The 17,227-nt window shown below is 31.1% G+C and overlaps 1 protein-coding gene and 1 long non-coding RNA gene across 2 annotated transcripts; one reads left to right on the top strand and one right to left on the bottom strand.

The window, feature by feature from the left end:
* The first annotated feature begins 1,821 nt into the window (after positions 1–1,821).
* Positions 1,822–12,886, top strand: LOC130947465 (kinesin-like protein KIN-14D). Its single transcript, XM_057876170.1, has 21 exons — positions 1,822–1,903; positions 4,763–4,960; positions 5,497–5,654; positions 5,750–5,860; positions 6,261–6,459; positions 6,991–7,118; positions 7,223–7,306; positions 7,477–7,554; positions 7,645–7,737; positions 7,822–9,462; positions 9,554–9,635; positions 9,733–9,828; positions 9,912–10,088; positions 10,252–10,358; positions 10,469–10,647; positions 10,755–10,919; positions 11,000–11,253; positions 11,405–11,568; positions 12,159–12,257; positions 12,374–12,489; positions 12,766–12,886. Exons 2-19 carry the CDS (start codon positions 4,864–4,866, stop codon positions 12,255–12,257), a joined length of 3,912 nt encoding a protein of 1,303 aa, XP_057732153.1. The 5' UTR covers positions 1,822–1,903; positions 4,763–4,863; the 3' UTR covers positions 12,374–12,489; positions 12,766–12,886.
* Positions 11,085–12,930, bottom strand: LOC130947467 (uncharacterized). Its single transcript, XR_009072686.1, has 3 exons — positions 12,800–12,930; positions 11,478–11,518; positions 11,085–11,310 (listed from the first exon to the last, which is right to left on the bottom strand). It is a non-coding gene; the product is annotated as an uncharacterized LOC130947467 (long non-coding RNA).
* Positions 12,931–17,227: the final 4,297 nt, after the last annotated feature.

Below are 17,227 nucleotides of genomic sequence, written 5' to 3'. Positions count from 1 at the left end.
TGAATCGGTGCATGACAACACAAATCTCATCAATCTCTATTGATTGAGTTCGAATGAAGAGGACAAGAATTTAGATGAGAAGAACGAAGAAGAAGACGGAGAAGAAATAATCAAAGAATCTTAAAGGGAAAACGAATTCACAAGAAGAAGAGAATCAAGAGTTTGTTCTATGAGCTTCTTTCGAAGTTCCTCAACCATTCATTGTGATTTTCCTTCCACGTTCACCGCACAATATTAAAATTGGTGAGTTTAAAAAAATGGAAGGGTAGATCCTCACAAAACTTAATGCAAAGGAAAGTATGTGCAACTGCTACAATTTCATCACTCCCGCATCTCACATTCTAATTGCAAAAAATTTCCAATAATATTACATTTAATTTTCAGCTATATATACTACCTCCTAAATCAAGTTATATAACTAATTATCTAGTTGGTATTCCACCTTAGCACTTTTTAACTGACTAATTTGATTACTATTATATATGACTAATTGATTTAGGTAACAGAGTCTAATATTGTTGTCACTTTTAAGATATTTGAAAAATTTTACGATGAACTTATAGTTTTTTTTTTTAAACAATACTAAGTTTTTTAAAAAATTTTGCATTGGACTCACAGACCACCATGAGATAAAAAATATAAATAAAGACACCGAAGAATGATTATGATAAATTTGTCCTTGATAGAAGAACAAATCGTATCTAACGTTACAATTTTTTCGCACATCTGTATAACTCTAACTATTTAAGCTTTCAAAAAGACTTGCTTTGTAATTTTTTTTCTCGATAACGTATTCGCTATTTTATTTTTTTTAGAGACTTGCTCAAAATTATTTATGTTTTGTTCTTTAAAAAATTTGGCAATAATATTAGGTTTAAAATAGAAGCTACTTTCAATAAATACAAACTACAATAATAATATTTGATAAAATTTCTTCTGATTTTAAAATGATTATAATAGAGATGAATATAGTTTAAGAGTCATTTTTAAATTAAAAAATCATTAAATATTAAATTATATTAGACTTGTTAATTTTTTTAAAATATATCTAATTTTTTAATTTATCAAAAACTTCTAGAATAAGCATTAGCAAGCCCGCCCTAAGATAATAATGTCTTAAACGGTCAAGCAACGATTAGATATCATATAGGAGTCTTATAAAAAAAAAAATATATCATTCTTGTAAAACTTTTTCTTTTTTTTTTTAATTGAGAATTGGGTCAAATTTCCAGTAATATGGCAAGATATCTATAGTTTAATTAAGGTTTAATTATTATGTTAATTCTTATAATTTTATTAAATTTTTAATTTAATTTTTATATTTTTTTAATTAATTTTTATACTATTTTTAATTTTATAATTAGATTCTTTTCATATAAAAAATGTTAAAATTAATAGAATATATTTTTTAAAATATATGTGGTAAAAAATTTAGTTAATTTTTTAATTATTAATACCTTCAATTTGTAAAGAAATATTCAATTAACTCTAATATTTTTTATATATACTAAAAAAGACCTAATTATAAAATTAAAAATAGTGTAAAGACTATTAAAAAATTATATATAATGACTTAATTAAAAATTTAGTAAAAATATATAGACCCACAGACTGATTCTTTAATTAATTGAGATAGATTAAAAAAAATACAAAAACATGAAATGATTATTGAGATGGAGAGTTACCTTCATGATGAAAACATGGAGACAAGGAGAGTACAAAAAGGGAAGTTTCTTGCAATAAAGCAAACAAGCAAGTAAGTAACATACAACATCAAATATCGATGAAGCTAAGTTGGTAGATAGCATTACAACTCTTCAACAAAAAGGAAGCTAAAGTAAGAACACTGGAATGAGAAATTAAGGAGATGGCCAATTGAAAGTTGAAGCTCCACTTTGGCACGGTAATTATTTTAATTTATTGCTAATCAAGCTTCAGTAAATGTGTTATTGAATATTGATTTGATAAAGGTGTGTCTGTATTTTTCTTTTTCTTTTTTTTTCATTTTGTTTTTGGATGATTATGAGCTGGGGCTTGTTCTTCTCTTCTTCCCTGGTAAGTCTTGATAGTTGAGAGTTGAATAAAAAGGTATAAACTAGTAAAGTCTTATTTATAAGAATGTTTTGTGAATAATTTTAATGTACTATTTGTAGTTGGAAAGTATATATTTTAAACAAACATTTTAGTTACTTTTAATGTGAATAAATTTTGTAGACAAATAAATCAAAAGTATATTAGAACAAATTCATTACGAATTGTGTGAGACACTATCTTTAATAATTTTTAAGTCATGTTTAAAATAAGAAACCAAAAATATACAAAGACAACTCGTGTATATGTGTGAAAAGTCATCATTGCACTTGAATTTCTTTAGTAAATAAACATTACACTCCAATCTATATAAAATTTTATAGTTCCACAATTTTCTTCTGTGTCAAATGAAATTTGAAACACATAAAAATATACAACAATTTCCTACATGTTTTAAATTATAAAAAAAGTTAAAAGAAAAATCTAAGAAATATTGAACAATATTTGTATTAATATATAGTATCTATAAGAATTTGAGTTTCACCTTAAATCAAGTATATTTCTTTGAAAACCTTTTGAGATAACAATTGAATTGGAATATGTCCACAACTCTCCACAAAGTATTGTCATAAAGTTCTACTAGAGTTAATATCTAAACTCATAGGATATGGTCTCATTTCTACTCTTAGTTACGTCGCCTATTTAAAATTCTTTATAATGCAATATTTTGTATCTGTATTTATTGAGTTTTTGTTAACAATGCAAGCAATTAATGGATTTTATTGAGGAATCAATAGGCAGTTAAAAATATAATAATAAAAAAGAAATCTAAAAAAATCTATTTATCTAGTTATCTATTTTTATTATATAAAAATTGATACTAAACTTTTTATACATTAAATATAAGTTATGTTTCTTTTTGTAATGATACCACATCATCAGTTTTAATTATTTGGCAAAAACTTAAAAATTAACTAATAAAATTTTAGTAAAATAATTTTAAAAAATAAAAATTAAAACCATAACTCTCACCATTAATTATTTTATTACATATTATTATTTAATGAAAATATAAAGTATTAATTAAATATAATAAACATCTACATTAAAAGTATCATAATAATAGAGTAAAGCATCGTTTTTGTCCTTAACGTTTGGGGTAAGTTTTAAAGTTGTTCCTAACGTTTGAATCGTCCTATTTAAATTCCTAACGTTTCAAACTTGACTCAATGTTGTCCTGCCGTGAGAAATCTGTTAACGAAATTGACGACGTGACAAAAGTGAGACGATTTTAAAACGTTAGAGACTTAAATAGGACGAACACGTTGGGGACAAAAATGATACATAGAAATAAAATTTAATTTTATTCTTCAATAATATCAATTTTTACGATACATAACTATTCAATTATTTTTTAATCACATCTAAGTAAATTACACTTAATCACATTAATTTTATTGTAAATAAATTATTTTTTTAATAATTTTACTCTTAAAATTTTTTACTCATCACAAAATCACAAAATATTTGTAAAATGACTAGTACATAAACTTATATAAAAAAAATTATACATATACAATAAAGTAATGTGATTCACCTGTCGCGATTTATACACACTACTCATTTACACATAAACCTCGACACCCATATCGTGCAGTTTATACTTTTTTTTTTCTAGAACGTAAATAGCGGTTTACGTATATTTGTAAACCACAAATCTCCTGTCATAGTTTACATAATTTATGAAAAAAATGTATTTTAATATCTGTTAATCTGATAATATTAGAAAGCAGTTTATTTATTAATTATTATAGTAAATTGCCCTAATTTATATTTTCTTTCAAACATCCCTTGAATTTCGTTAAAGCAATCCTTTTATCTTTATTAGAGTTATCATATATTCAATTTGAAAAACCAAGTGCATTTATCATGGGAATTCGGAAGTGTATTTTCTATTTTCTAGAGCATTGTGAGTATGTGATTTATTCATCAGGCCCAGGCCCAGGCCCAATTCATGCTTCTTTTTGGGCCAGGACGCGTGGCAAGCATCAACGAAACGTTTCGTTTTTTTGGCGGGTGTTGCATGCGTGCATTGCATTCATTAACAATCATTCATTGATTTTTTATGTTTGAAGCTTCTCCCTAAATTCGATTGTGACGTAGAGAATTTTGCTCTCCTATCTTCTCGGAACTCTCACTCCATAAATAATCACACTCATCTTTACGTACAAAAATTTTCCAATGCATGTTTCTTAATTTCTTGATGAGTTTACCTTCCAAAACAAGAATCTTTGATTCAACACGGTTCTCACTGTTTCCACTTTCAAGGTTTGATTACTTCGCTTCAATTTCTTTACTTCTCATTCGCATTATACCACATTCTTTTAAGTCACAATGAGCTTGGTCAAATTTGGAACGTGTTCTTTGGATTCTTAGTTTTCTTGAATTTAAAACACAATGCCTTTGTAATTTCAGCTGAATTTTGCTGTTCTTTTACAATTTATCTGAATACAATGTAGGATAATTTTTCTTTTTCACCGAGAATATGTTTTCTTTCTTCCAAATAATTTAATGCATGGATTTTGTTAAATGAATAAAACTGGAAGTGTGAAGGGTTTGTGAATGATGATGTTGCGTTGAATTGAATGTAATGTACATAATTTAATCTGGAGTGTCAATAAAGGCAATGATTTTGATTGGTTTTATTTGTCATTAATATGAATTTCAGCAGGTTTCAAGGGTTTTCTTGTGTGACATGATCACACTTATGGGAACTTGTTTTAGAAATATTATCTCCATGGATATCTGAAGTGGTGTGTGCACCCTCAAGTGATGAAGCCCCAATCTGAAAACCACTCAACAGAACCCAGGAATCTGGGCCACTCTTCAAGTGCCAACTTCAATGGAATCAATTTTGGTGAAGTTGAAGGTACGGGGACAGCATTATCCTTTGAGAATTGAGAGTAATGAATGGTGCTTTTTTATGTTTCAAATAAGAAAAATGATTCCTTGGTTTTCTTTTATGTTTCAAATAAGAAAAGTGATTCCTCAACTCGCAACATATTGCTTGACTCACTCCTTGGTAGTTGCCCATGGCGGGCACCACGCCTATCTATGAGTGGGTTAGGTGCGCGACTCACTCCAAGCATGATCAACTTAACATGCATCTTCAAATAAAAATCCAAAGGGACTATATTTTACAGCAATAACCCATTTTTGTGACATCAAATGGACTCCAGCTCTCAAACATGTATAGGATGGAACCAAACCAAAATTTGTTTGCCTTTGATTATCCCAATTTGTCCCATTTGATGTCTTTTTATGTCCGCAAATCCAGATATGAAAGGCTTTTTGAAATAAAGAACAAAATCATCTGCTTGAAATCCTATCTTGAATATGCCTCTTAGTAATTTTCTGTTGCATTTAATTGATATGCTAATCTCCTTCGGTTTGAATGAATTTCAGCCAAGCACCGAATGCTTTTGGTCCAGTGGCTAAATAGTCTTCTTCCAACGTTGAACTTGCCGGTAAATATCACAGATGATGAGCTAAGAGTATGCTTGAACAATGGTACAATTTTATGTCAAATAATGAACAAGCTACGACCTGGTTCAGTAAGTGAGGTAACAACATTCACCTTGCTATTGTTTCAACTTTTATTGGCAACTTGATTTTTTATGTTGTGTTGGCTCAATCGGTTTACTTTTTCTATTTGTAGGTCAGTGAATTTGATAATTCTCCGTCAGCAAAGTCAGAGAATGTTAAGAGATTCCTGAAAGCCATAGATGCATTGGGCATGCCCAAGTTTGAAATATCTGACCTAGAGAAGGTATAAGAGAGATGACTTCTTATGGATTTCAATGTGTCTATACATGAAAACTAAAAGCTTAATTGTTTTTTGGTTTTCTGTATTTTCTGTTTTCAAAATTTTCTGAAGGGAAAAGTGAAAACAGTAAATGGATACCAAAACAACTAAGTAGGCCCTAATTTGCAGTAGAGGCAGTCCCAAAACTGTAATCATCAATAGAGCATATCAGACACTTTTACATCTATTTTTTGGTTCATAATTTTAGAGCAATACTATAGTCAGAAACATAAAATGGCAACAATTTTCAATAGAATTCTTTCAAACAGATTCTTGTAGAAACTGACTCTCTAGCACCTTCACAGTCTTATGTATTACACTAGTTTTGTTCTCCCTGGTTACCACCTTCTCTTTTAAATTACAGGGCCATATGAAGTCTGTTGTGGATTGTCTTTTAACACTTAGAGCCAAAAGTTTACAGAATGCTTGGGGAGACAATATTTCTATGACTAATTCCAAAGTCAGATCCATCATGAGTTCACCTTCATCACATGGGGGTGACCAGAGGAAGAACCCATCAGAATCAAAGTTCCAAAGTGTTTTGCGTAGTCCGGTAATGGCTGGTATGCTGACTTTTGATCCTAACTCAGCCTCTCCCTCCTTTGTGTGTGTGAGTGTGCGCGCACATGCGTTAATGCATATGGAGATTGTGAGATATGCATGAGTATGAAGTTTCCTTAACATTCTCACGGTTATATTAACAATAAAATTTATTATCCCTGTTTGCGTATATTCCGCTATAGTAAAGAAATATGTCAGGAGCATATCAAGGAAGACCAAGTTAGAAGATAAACGTCAAGCAAATTATGACACTGAAAACACAATTCAGGGTAAAAACCATAAGAAATAATTTTTACAAGTGCTCAATGAGGTTTAATCTTTACAGACTAGGATGATTGACATGTAACTCAAGATTTATTTTCTTTAAAAACTCGTACTCACACATAAAACAAGAAAATGAAAGAGAAACTGATAAGAACAAAGTAATAACTAATAAGTTACAGCTTTGCCTGTGTTAAGGACATCTATACTTATGAAAATAAATATCTCATATTTTGTGCTTAACCAGATTAAATAGTGTTTCTCTTCTGCAGAGCCATCGGCTGCATTATTACACCATGTAGGTCATAAATTTCACGAGGTGTTTCAAATGAAACATGGAAGCTATGCTGAACTTCCTGCTGCCAAAATCTCAGAACTGATGAAATCTACCAGTTTAAATGTAAAATCTAAAGAATCTTTTTGTCATCTTCATATTGACCAATTGTTTACATGATTTTGCTGGTTTGATGCATCACTAATTTCTTTCAGCACCTACTTTTGCAGAATGCTCCTACTCAATCACTTTTGAGTGTTGTGAACGCTATTTTGGAAGAAAGTGTTGAAAGAAGAAATAGTGAAATACCCCATGTATGGTATAGCCTTGAAGGCTTTTGCAGTTAAAGTTATACAGCAATGCTCTTGTATATATTGTGTGTTTATCTTACCGTAAAGGCTTGAAACATATTATAACCAAAAGTTGCATGAGAAACCTTTTGAATGAAAATGATTGTTTGTCTGACAATATAATTGCATCTCAGCGCGTGGCTGTCTTGTTGAGAAAAGTTGTCCAGGAGATTGAGCGGCGCATATCGACTCAAGCAGATCATTTAAAAACAGTGAGTCACTTATATTGTATTTTAAGAGCTATATAGTTTTGGTTTTCTCAGTTTGCTTCCTCATATCATGTTTTTACCCTCTGGCTTCAGCAAAATAATCTTTTTAAGGCTCGCGAAGAAAAGTATCAATCAAGAATTAGAGTACTTGAGGTTCTTGCTTCTGGAGCAAGGGAAGACAATGAGGTACTACCTCAAATTGTTAATTAGTTTATCTATAGATTCTTAGGCACTTTGTATATTAGTAAAATCAAGAACTTTTTCTTGTAGGTTGGGGTTCGAAGCCCTATTCGGCAACAGCAACAGACTGCAGTTACGAGTGCAATCGTGCAGCCAAAGGAACAGAGTGAGGTGACTAAAATGGAAGAAAAGAAGGCTTTTGAATCAATACAGTCTGAAAAGGCTAAAGAGGAGACAAAGTCGGAAGATAACCAAGAGGTAATTCGGTTGATGAAAGAGCTGGAAAATAAAAACATGGACATTTCAAAATTGAAGCAAGAGCTCGAAATAATGAAGAAAGGTAGCCAAGATGTTACTAGCTCTGTGAAAGAGATGGAAGATAAAAACATGGAAATTTCGACATTGAAGAAAGAGCTAGAAACAATGAAGAAAGGCAACCAAGACCTTACTAAGGTTGTGGAAGAGATGGAAAATAAAAGGTTGGAATTTTCGGCTTTGAAACAAGAAGTAGGAATAATAAAGAGTGATGACGAGGATGTTGCTATGTTGACAAAAGATCTGGAAAGCAAAAAAATAGAAATTGCAACGATGAAGCAAGAACTAGAAGCATTGAGAAAAGGAAATCAAGATGTTGCTGGGCTGATGAAAGATTTGGAAAATAAAAGCACAGAAATTTCAACATTGAAGCAAGAAATAGAAACATTGAAAAAAGGTAACCAAGATGTTGCTAGGCTGATGAATGATCTAGAAAATAAAAAAGCAGAAATTTCAACAAAGAAGCAAGAATTAGAAAACACAATGAAAAATGGTAACCAAGATATTGCTAGGCTGATGAAGGATCTGGAAAATAAAAGCCTGGAGATTTCAGCATTGAAGCAAGAAATAGAGACACTGAAAAAAGATAACCAAGATGTTGCTAGGATGATGAAGGATCTGGAAAATAAAAGCATGGAGATTTCAACATTGAAGCAAGAAATAGAAACATTGAAAAAAGATAACCAAGATGTTACTAGGCTGATGAAGGATCTAGAAAATAAAAACACTGAAATTTCAACAAGGAAGCAAGAACTAGAAGACACATTGAAAAATGGTAACCAAGATATTGCTAAGCTGATGACAGATCTGGAAAATAAAAGAACAGAAATTTCGGCATCGAAGCAAGAAATAGAAACATTGAAAAAAGATAATCAAAATGTTACTAAGCTTGTGAAGGACCTAGAAAATAAAAATACAGAACTTTCAACAAAGAAACGAGAATTAGAAGAAACGCTGAAAAATGGTAACCAAGATATTGCTAAGCTGAAGAAAGATCTTGAGAATAAAACCATGGAAATTTCAGCATTGAAACAAGAAATAGAAACATTGAAAAAAGATAATCAAGATGTTACTAAACAGGTGAATGATCTAGAAAAGAAAAATGCAGAACTTTCGACAAAGAAGCAAGAATTAGAAGAGGCATTGAAAAATAGTAACCAAGATATTGCTAGGCTGACGAAAGATCTAGAAACAACAAAAAAAACTTATGATTTACAGTGCTCACAGTTGGAAGCAGAAATCAAGGGTGCTAAAGGAGAACTGAAAGAGAAGTCACAAGAATATGAGCATCAGTTGGAATCATTAAGTAATAAGATTAGAGAGAATGAGGCCTCTTATGAGTCCGAATATCAAAAGTGGAACCTAAAAGTTATCCAATTTCAGAAAGCTACAACTTTTCAGCTTAGTTCGATCAAGGTAAAATTACAAATGTGTTAATGTCAGTTTTTTTATTTATTTATTTACATCATTTCAAATCTTACAACTTAGAAAATTTTCAAAAATCCAGGTCTTGAAATTGTCTTGGGAAACTGTTAAGCAGCATGTGCTAAATGAGCAACCATTTTATGCAGAAGAGTTTAAGCGATTAGGTAAGCTTTGTTACTAATCTCATTTTAAAATCCCCTCCATTTTTTTTTATCTATATGGGATAAGCACTATCTGATCATTTTGTTGTAACTTGTGTAGGTGTAAATCTTAAACCATTGGTAGATGCAGCTGAGAACTATCAGGTAGTTCTTGCGGAAAATCGGAAGATGTTCAATGACATTCAAGAATTAAAAGGTGACACCATTAGTATTTGTACAATAAAAATTAAATGAATGGACGTGTATTGTGAATTCACACAAAACTTATCTATGATATAGGAAATATTAGAGTATATTGCAGAGTTAGACCATTTCTCCCAGGACAAAAGGAGAAACAATCTATTGTGGAACACTATGGTGAAACCGAGTTGGTTGTGGCAAATCCTTCCAAACAAGGGAAAGAAGCCCTTAGAACATTTAAGTTTAACAAGGTCTTTGGTCCAACTGCAACTCAAGGTTTATTTCTAATCTTTTATATTGCCCTTTAGTTACCACCTAGCTTCTGATTGATGAGTATTTTGGCATCATAACAATACCTCTATCCAGTTTCTTCTTATTTGTTTATTTTAACACCAATGATGCTGCACTAATTTATACTATTCAACTCCGAGTGATGCAGCTGATGTATACAATGACATTCAAGCCTTTATACGATCAGTACTCGACGGGTACAACGTATGCATATTTGCTTATGGCCAAACTGGTTCTGGGAAAACTTACACAATGGTATGGCCTTATGCACATAGTGATTTTCATCTTATTGCACCATGCTAGTCAAATAAATTCATCATGATATAAGATTTCATTTTGTCTTTGTTCTTATGCTTTTTCGTCAGAGTGGTCCAAATGGTGCAACAGCTGAGAGTGTTGGTGTTAACTATCGAGCTTTGAATGACCTTTTCAGCATAGCAACTATCAGACAGAGCACCATTTCCTATGAAATTGGGGTTCAAGTGATTGAAATATACAATGAACAAGTGCGAGATCTGTTGACGTCTGAATCTACTCCAAAAAAATATCCTTTTCTATTAATATGTGGAATTTTATTCTTTGCATGAACTTGTAGTTGATAATTTTTATTTGTTTTTTTTCTTCCTTACATGGTTTCCTTCATTTGCACACGGTTGGGATATTGACTCACTCCCAACCAAATGGCTTAGCAGTACCTGATGCTAGCATGCAACTTGTAAAATCAACCGCGGATGTCATAAAGCTGATGGACATTGGCCTGAAAAATAGAGCCAAAAGTGCAACTTCTATGAATGAAAGAAGTAGCCGTTCTCACAGGTTTTTTATTTCTCCTTTCCTAGGCATCAAACATTGAGAACTTTCTAGTTTGGTGAAACTCAATGAACTTATGTGGACAGTGTGGTATCGATTAATGTTCGTGGAGTAGACATGAAGTCTGGTTCTACTCTTCAAGGCAACCTTCATTTGGTTGATTTGGCTGGAAGTGAGAGGGTAGATCGGTCTGAAGTGACTGGTGATCGACTTAAGGAAGCACAGCATATCAACAAATCACTATCTGCTCTTGGAGATGTCATCTTTGCTCTTGCTCAAAAGAATGCTCATGTGCCATACAGAAATAGCAAGCTTACTCAACTTCTGCAATCTTCCCTTGGTAAAATCATCGTTCTTCATTTCTTAATTTCTACAGGCCTTGCTTTGCAAGTAGCAGCTGAAAGTAGAAAAAAATTCCTCAAGTTACTTCATGGCTTTACATTTTATAATCTCTTGTGGTTACAATTGATGACTTCGATTTTACTGCACAGGTGGTCATGCAAAGACACTCATGTTGGTACAAATCAATTCAGATGTAAAGTCATATTCGGAATCTCTAAGTACCTTGAAGTTTGCTGAGAGAGTTTCTGGTATTGAGTTAGGAGCTGCAAAAAGTACCAAAGATGGGAAAGATGTCAGAGAATTAATGGAGCAGGTGCTTAACTTGATTATTAGTTTATTACATATACATACCTTCCATCATCTTATGAATGCATCACAAGCCTTTCAATTAATTTAGTATTGATTTTCGTCTACTTTCATTGTATACTTTGGAAGCAGAAGCTCACAAAACTATTCAAGCCATTATAAACAACATCTCCAATTATAAACCACTGAAATCAAGCAATAAAAATTATGGTGAATCATATTAACCTCCCTAACCCTAAGTTCAGTGGGATCCGTTGTGATGCTTCTTTATCTGTCCATGTTACACTTTATAAATATGTGTATAAAAGATGACTAGTTTGACTTTGATGTGAAGCAACCAAGCCTGGGTTAGCATCATTTTGCCTTGTATGATGTTTAATCCATCCATGGCTATATATAAATGTTGTCACATAAAAATGTCATCACATGAAAACATATATACATTCTCCAATGAATGACACTGTTTGAAATGATTACATTGGTTTATGAACTTATCAAGAGAGTCATCTAGACCATTTGAAACTCTTTTTTTCCTTTGTGCACCTTTGGGCGCTCTAGAAAGAATAACAGTGACTAATTTTTTTTCATCTTGTGCAGGTGGCTTCTCTAAGGGACACTATTTTGTCAAAAGATGAGGAGATTGAGAGGCTGCAATTACTTAAAGATCTGAAATCTGACAAGCCTACCCCAGAATAGGTAAGGATCTTTTGAAACCCAAAGAGTTCAGCAGGTGGTAGAATTATTCAGAGAAATCAAACCATAAAAGCTGAAGTAATAACCATCTTAAATGAGTTTATTATTTTCTGATGCAGATTTTGATTAAGTAGCATTTGTGACAATGATATTCTTCTTGTACAAAAAACTTATGGATCCTCTGAAACTTCCACTCTCATTGAAGGCATAAAATCATTAGATACTATGCAGAGAAGTAAGTATTGCTTGGGTGCTACATATTATTAATAAGAAAATAGTTTAAGTTTAATACAATTGGCCAATTACATTCATTCTCTTAAATGACAATTCATGTGGTTGATGTGAAAAGTGGTTATTTTTGCTGTCGTGGTATTATATAATTTGATGTATGTGTACAACTGCTTTATACTGACAGACATTAAAATTAAATCATAAGAAAAATTTTCTATTACTTCAACTTAGAAACTCTGTTGATAAATGTGTCAACTTTGTTCACAAATTTTCATTTCAGGTATTTAAAAAAAGTAGCTTTTGTAAAGACCAACCTGTAGCTCCAAAACAGTAGCATAAAGTAGGGGTTATGTTAAAATCAGAATCTCAGCTGAGAGGATCCATTTTCACAAGAGTTGCAGTTTCATACCATTTTACACCTGTGTAAAATACACGTATCCATTCATGTAAATAGGATTTTTTTTTCTTTTTTTGTCAATTACTCTCAACACTTATTTTTAGCATTGGTACCTTTTTGTGAATATTGTAATAATTTTAGACATTGTAAGTTGTAACATCTATCAATTATGAATCTTTCGGAGGCAATTGATCAAATATATTATTATTAATCTATTAGAATAATAAACCAGTTTATCATAATAACATAGAGCATGCCAAAAGAAATGAATAATTTGAGAATAAAACAAATAATGCCTAATGCTAATTCCTTTCAAAATCATTTGTTCCTTGCAAGTATTCCCTTCTTGAAAGAGAAAAAAGAAATAAAAACAAATAAAATACACTCTTCCATGCCATTTGACAAATTGACCTTTCACTATCATCACGGAAATTAAGTCAAATTAGGCAATATCCTTTACACCTAGTTGCTACTTTCTAGTTTGCATCTCCTTTTTCAATAACATGATAATGATAATATCGTGTCCTTATGAAAGAAAATGTAGATTAGATTATTCAAATCCAAATTTTCCTGCTTTCGGTGAAAGTCGTTTTCATGCAAAATTTCATTCCCCATTCCGTAGGCGCAAACAATGTTCCTTGTTACAGCTTGGCAAACGGTGTAAGCCAGCACAAGTAGCTGTAGCTCCACCCCAAAAAACATCAAAAGCAGAAACCACCACGTAACTTCTCAATTCAGCTTAGATGGTCCCTATTCATTTGTACTAATATTTAAAAAAAAATATTTTTTTTTATTTTTTACTCTCTATTTGAATTTTATTTAAAAATTTATCGTTAACTAATAAATTATTGTATAAAAAAAAATTTAAAATTTTTTATACTTGTTTAATCAGATAACTGAGTAAACTATTTGACTATCTAAAATTAGTTATAAATTATATTTTTTATTTCATTTATTATTAAAATAAATTAAACAATAAATATTTAAATATTTTAAAAGATATTTAATAAAATAAAAAATATTTTCATTTACTCTTTGTATTTATTTTTAGAAATTATACTCGGTAAAAAACATTTTATGAAGGTTTCTCAAAAACTTATTAAATATAATCTTGAAGCATGGAAATATTTTGATATGATGATGAGTCACGTCAACAACCAAACAAACACATAAGACCACTATACAAGCCGCCACCGTCTCAACCTCCTCCTTAACATCAAAACAAAGCAAGTAACAAACACATGTTTCTAGCAATTGATGTTGATATCTTAGGTGATATAAAATTATTCATGGATACACAAAATCAGGGAAAGTATAAGAAAATGTATTTTGTTTTACTTCTCCTTTTCTAGGATTTTTTTTAAATAAATAATTTATAGCATATTTACCAATTTCTAACTTTTTACATATTTGGTTTATAATATAAATCAATTAAGATTGCTTATATCTTTTTTATACTGCAAATAAGATATGATTTTATTTGACTTTATTTCCTTTGCAAATGAAAAATATAGAATTTGAAAAAACGAGATATAGTGTATTTATAAATATAAAAATATAATTTTTAAAAAATAAAAATTTATATATTTTGTTATTATTTAGATCGATTTTTATTCATTTATATTTCATTTATATTTTAAATTTTAAATTAATAACTTTATTTGTTTATACTAAACTCTTAGAATAGAACGTTTCAAATAATAGAAAAGATAAAAAGTCTTAAATATCAGAGAAGATGGACAGTTTCAAAATAATAGAAAAGATGAGTGATTTAGTGAAATAAACAAACAAAGTTATTAATTTAAAATTTAAAATACAAATGAGATATAAATTAATTAAAGTCGGTCTAAATAATAACAAAATATATCATTTTTATTTTTTAAATAGGTCCAAATTAAATTATTAATATTTTTATTATTTTCAAAAATTATATTTTATATTTACAAATACACATATTTTATAATAAAATTGCAAAAAAATAAAAAATAAAAAATAGTTAATTTCTTATGAAACTGTTACGATTGATGCAGCTTCTTTGCCTTCTGCTGGTGGATCTGCGACATGTGTTATTGAGCTAATGAAATTCAGAAGGAATTATACAATATTTGCATATTATTAATATTAGCAACGACGACATCAGTTTGAGGATTTTATTTTTAGTGGCTTTTAACATACATACGTTTGTATTGTGCCTTTACTTTGTAATTTTATTTCTATTGTAATTAATTTATATTCATCTTTCACTATACTCACTGCTTAACGCGTTATTGTTGTGTTACTAATAAAACTATATATTTTGGTTTTTATTATTTTATTTTATTTTATTTTATCAATAAAATCATTTTGAGATAAATTGTTCATCCACAACACACCTGATCTGCAGAATGAATCAAACATATTATTAAGGTGAAACAATTATATAGTACTAAATGAACGAAACATTATCTATTATATAAAATCAAATTGAAAACAGCTTTCTGCAGAATGAACTGAAGACGTCATTATAGTGAAACAATTGTATAGTACTAAATGGACGGAACATTATCCATTATATAAAATAAAATTCAAAACACCTGTGTCTACAATTTAGAGATTATCAATTCAATTCAATTTAATTCAGAACACCTGCATACATTCAATTCAATTCAATTTAACGATTGTATTTCATTCAATTCTATTCAAAAAATAATCCAAACCTCGTTGGCTTGATTCGTTTTAGAAGGATAATCCAAATCGCTCTCATTCAACTAATTTGAAGTTAAATCATTTATTATTTTGATAGAATATTGAAATTTGAAAATAAAGAAGATAAATCCACAAATCAAAGAAGAAAATGAAGAAGAATATGAAGAAGAAGGACGAGTAGCAGAAAAGAACAATGAGCATAAGAGAAGAAAAAAGAAAAAAAATGATGAGCAACATATATTGCAGATCCAAATCGTTAACGTTGAAAAAAAGGTTTACGTAATTCTGTTATATTAATAGGAAGGAGAGAGGGGTGTGCATGTATTTTAGGTAATTTGGGAAGTACTTGGATAATTTAGTTAGATTTTTTATATGAATGTGAAGAATTATTGATTTCAAAAAGTCCTAAACATACTTGTAGGTAGAAATGTACAAAATCTAGTCCAGTGTGGACTCGGTCACGTAGAGTTAAATCCCAAAATGGTCTCTGAGATTGGCGTTTTGCACTAAAATCGTCTCTGAGATTTCAATTGCACCAATTACGTCGCTGAGATTGAAAAAAATGCACCATATTAGTCCCTAACCTATTTTTCATTAACGACGTGATGACATGGCATGATGACGTGAACTGTAAGTGACACGTGTCACTTCATGATTTGGCCACGTGTAATGATATGATGATGTGGTGACCAGTGACACGTGGATGGTTGTGCCACGTGTCATAATGTTTTTTGGCCATGTGTCCGGTTGTGCCACGTGTCGCAACAGTATCCGTCCACGTGTCATCCATTATGTCATCGTTGTATATGCACCAAATTAGTCCCTCATTTTGCATTAAGTGACTCATTTTAGTCCCTGAAATTGAATGTCGTACACCAAACTAGTCCCTTCACCCAGGGACGGTTTTATTTATAAGCTAGTGGGGGCAACTGCCCCCAGTGAGATTTGAAAAAATAAATAGTAATTCTGAGTGAAATACCATAATTGCCCCCACTATATAATTAATTTTGCCCCCGCTAGTCCAAAGTTCCAAATCCCTGATGCTGCTTCTTCCTCCTTTCTCTTCAAATCTGAAATTCCTAAGTGCTCCAAGCCTCCAGCCTCCAGCCTCCACTCCTCCAGGCTCTAGAGTTACTGTCGCCAGCCCGCCACTCTGCGTCTCCGCCAGTCCATCGACCGTCGGTTTCTCCTTGCATCGCCGCTGCACCGCATCTGGTAGTTTTCAAATTCTGCCTTCTTTTGCGTCACTACTTGACTGCTTGTGATTTGTGTGGTTCTGCCGCTGTTCTTCTTCTGCATTCTTTCCTTCCGGCTTCGGCACTTGGCAGTTCAGCGTCTGGTTCTACTTCTGCGGTTCTACCTTCTTCTTCAGCAAACATCAATCTCTTTTGGACTTCTGGTTCTTCTTTCTTGGGGTACGATCCTCTTCTCTGTTGCTGCTGGTGTCGCACCGCTACTGGATCGTTCTCCTGGTCTTGGAGTTTAGTCTTGCACTTTGCCTCTTGCTCTTGGTATATAATTAGGATTTGGAAACCCAAATCAACCTTTCAACTTTCAAGAGTGATAAATATCAAATAATTTTAAATTTACCTGTAAGCTGTAACCAATTAATTATAGATTTATAGCATATTTATATTATAAATAAATAAGATTTTGGGGT

This window comes from Arachis stenosperma, chromosome 9 (genome assembly GCF_014773155.1).
Source record: "Arachis stenosperma cultivar V10309 chromosome 9, arast.V10309.gnm1.PFL2, whole genome shotgun sequence".
NCBI lineage: Eukaryota > Viridiplantae > Streptophyta > Magnoliopsida > Fabales > Fabaceae > Arachis > Arachis stenosperma.
This window is presented reverse-complemented; position numbering and strand designations above follow the sequence as displayed.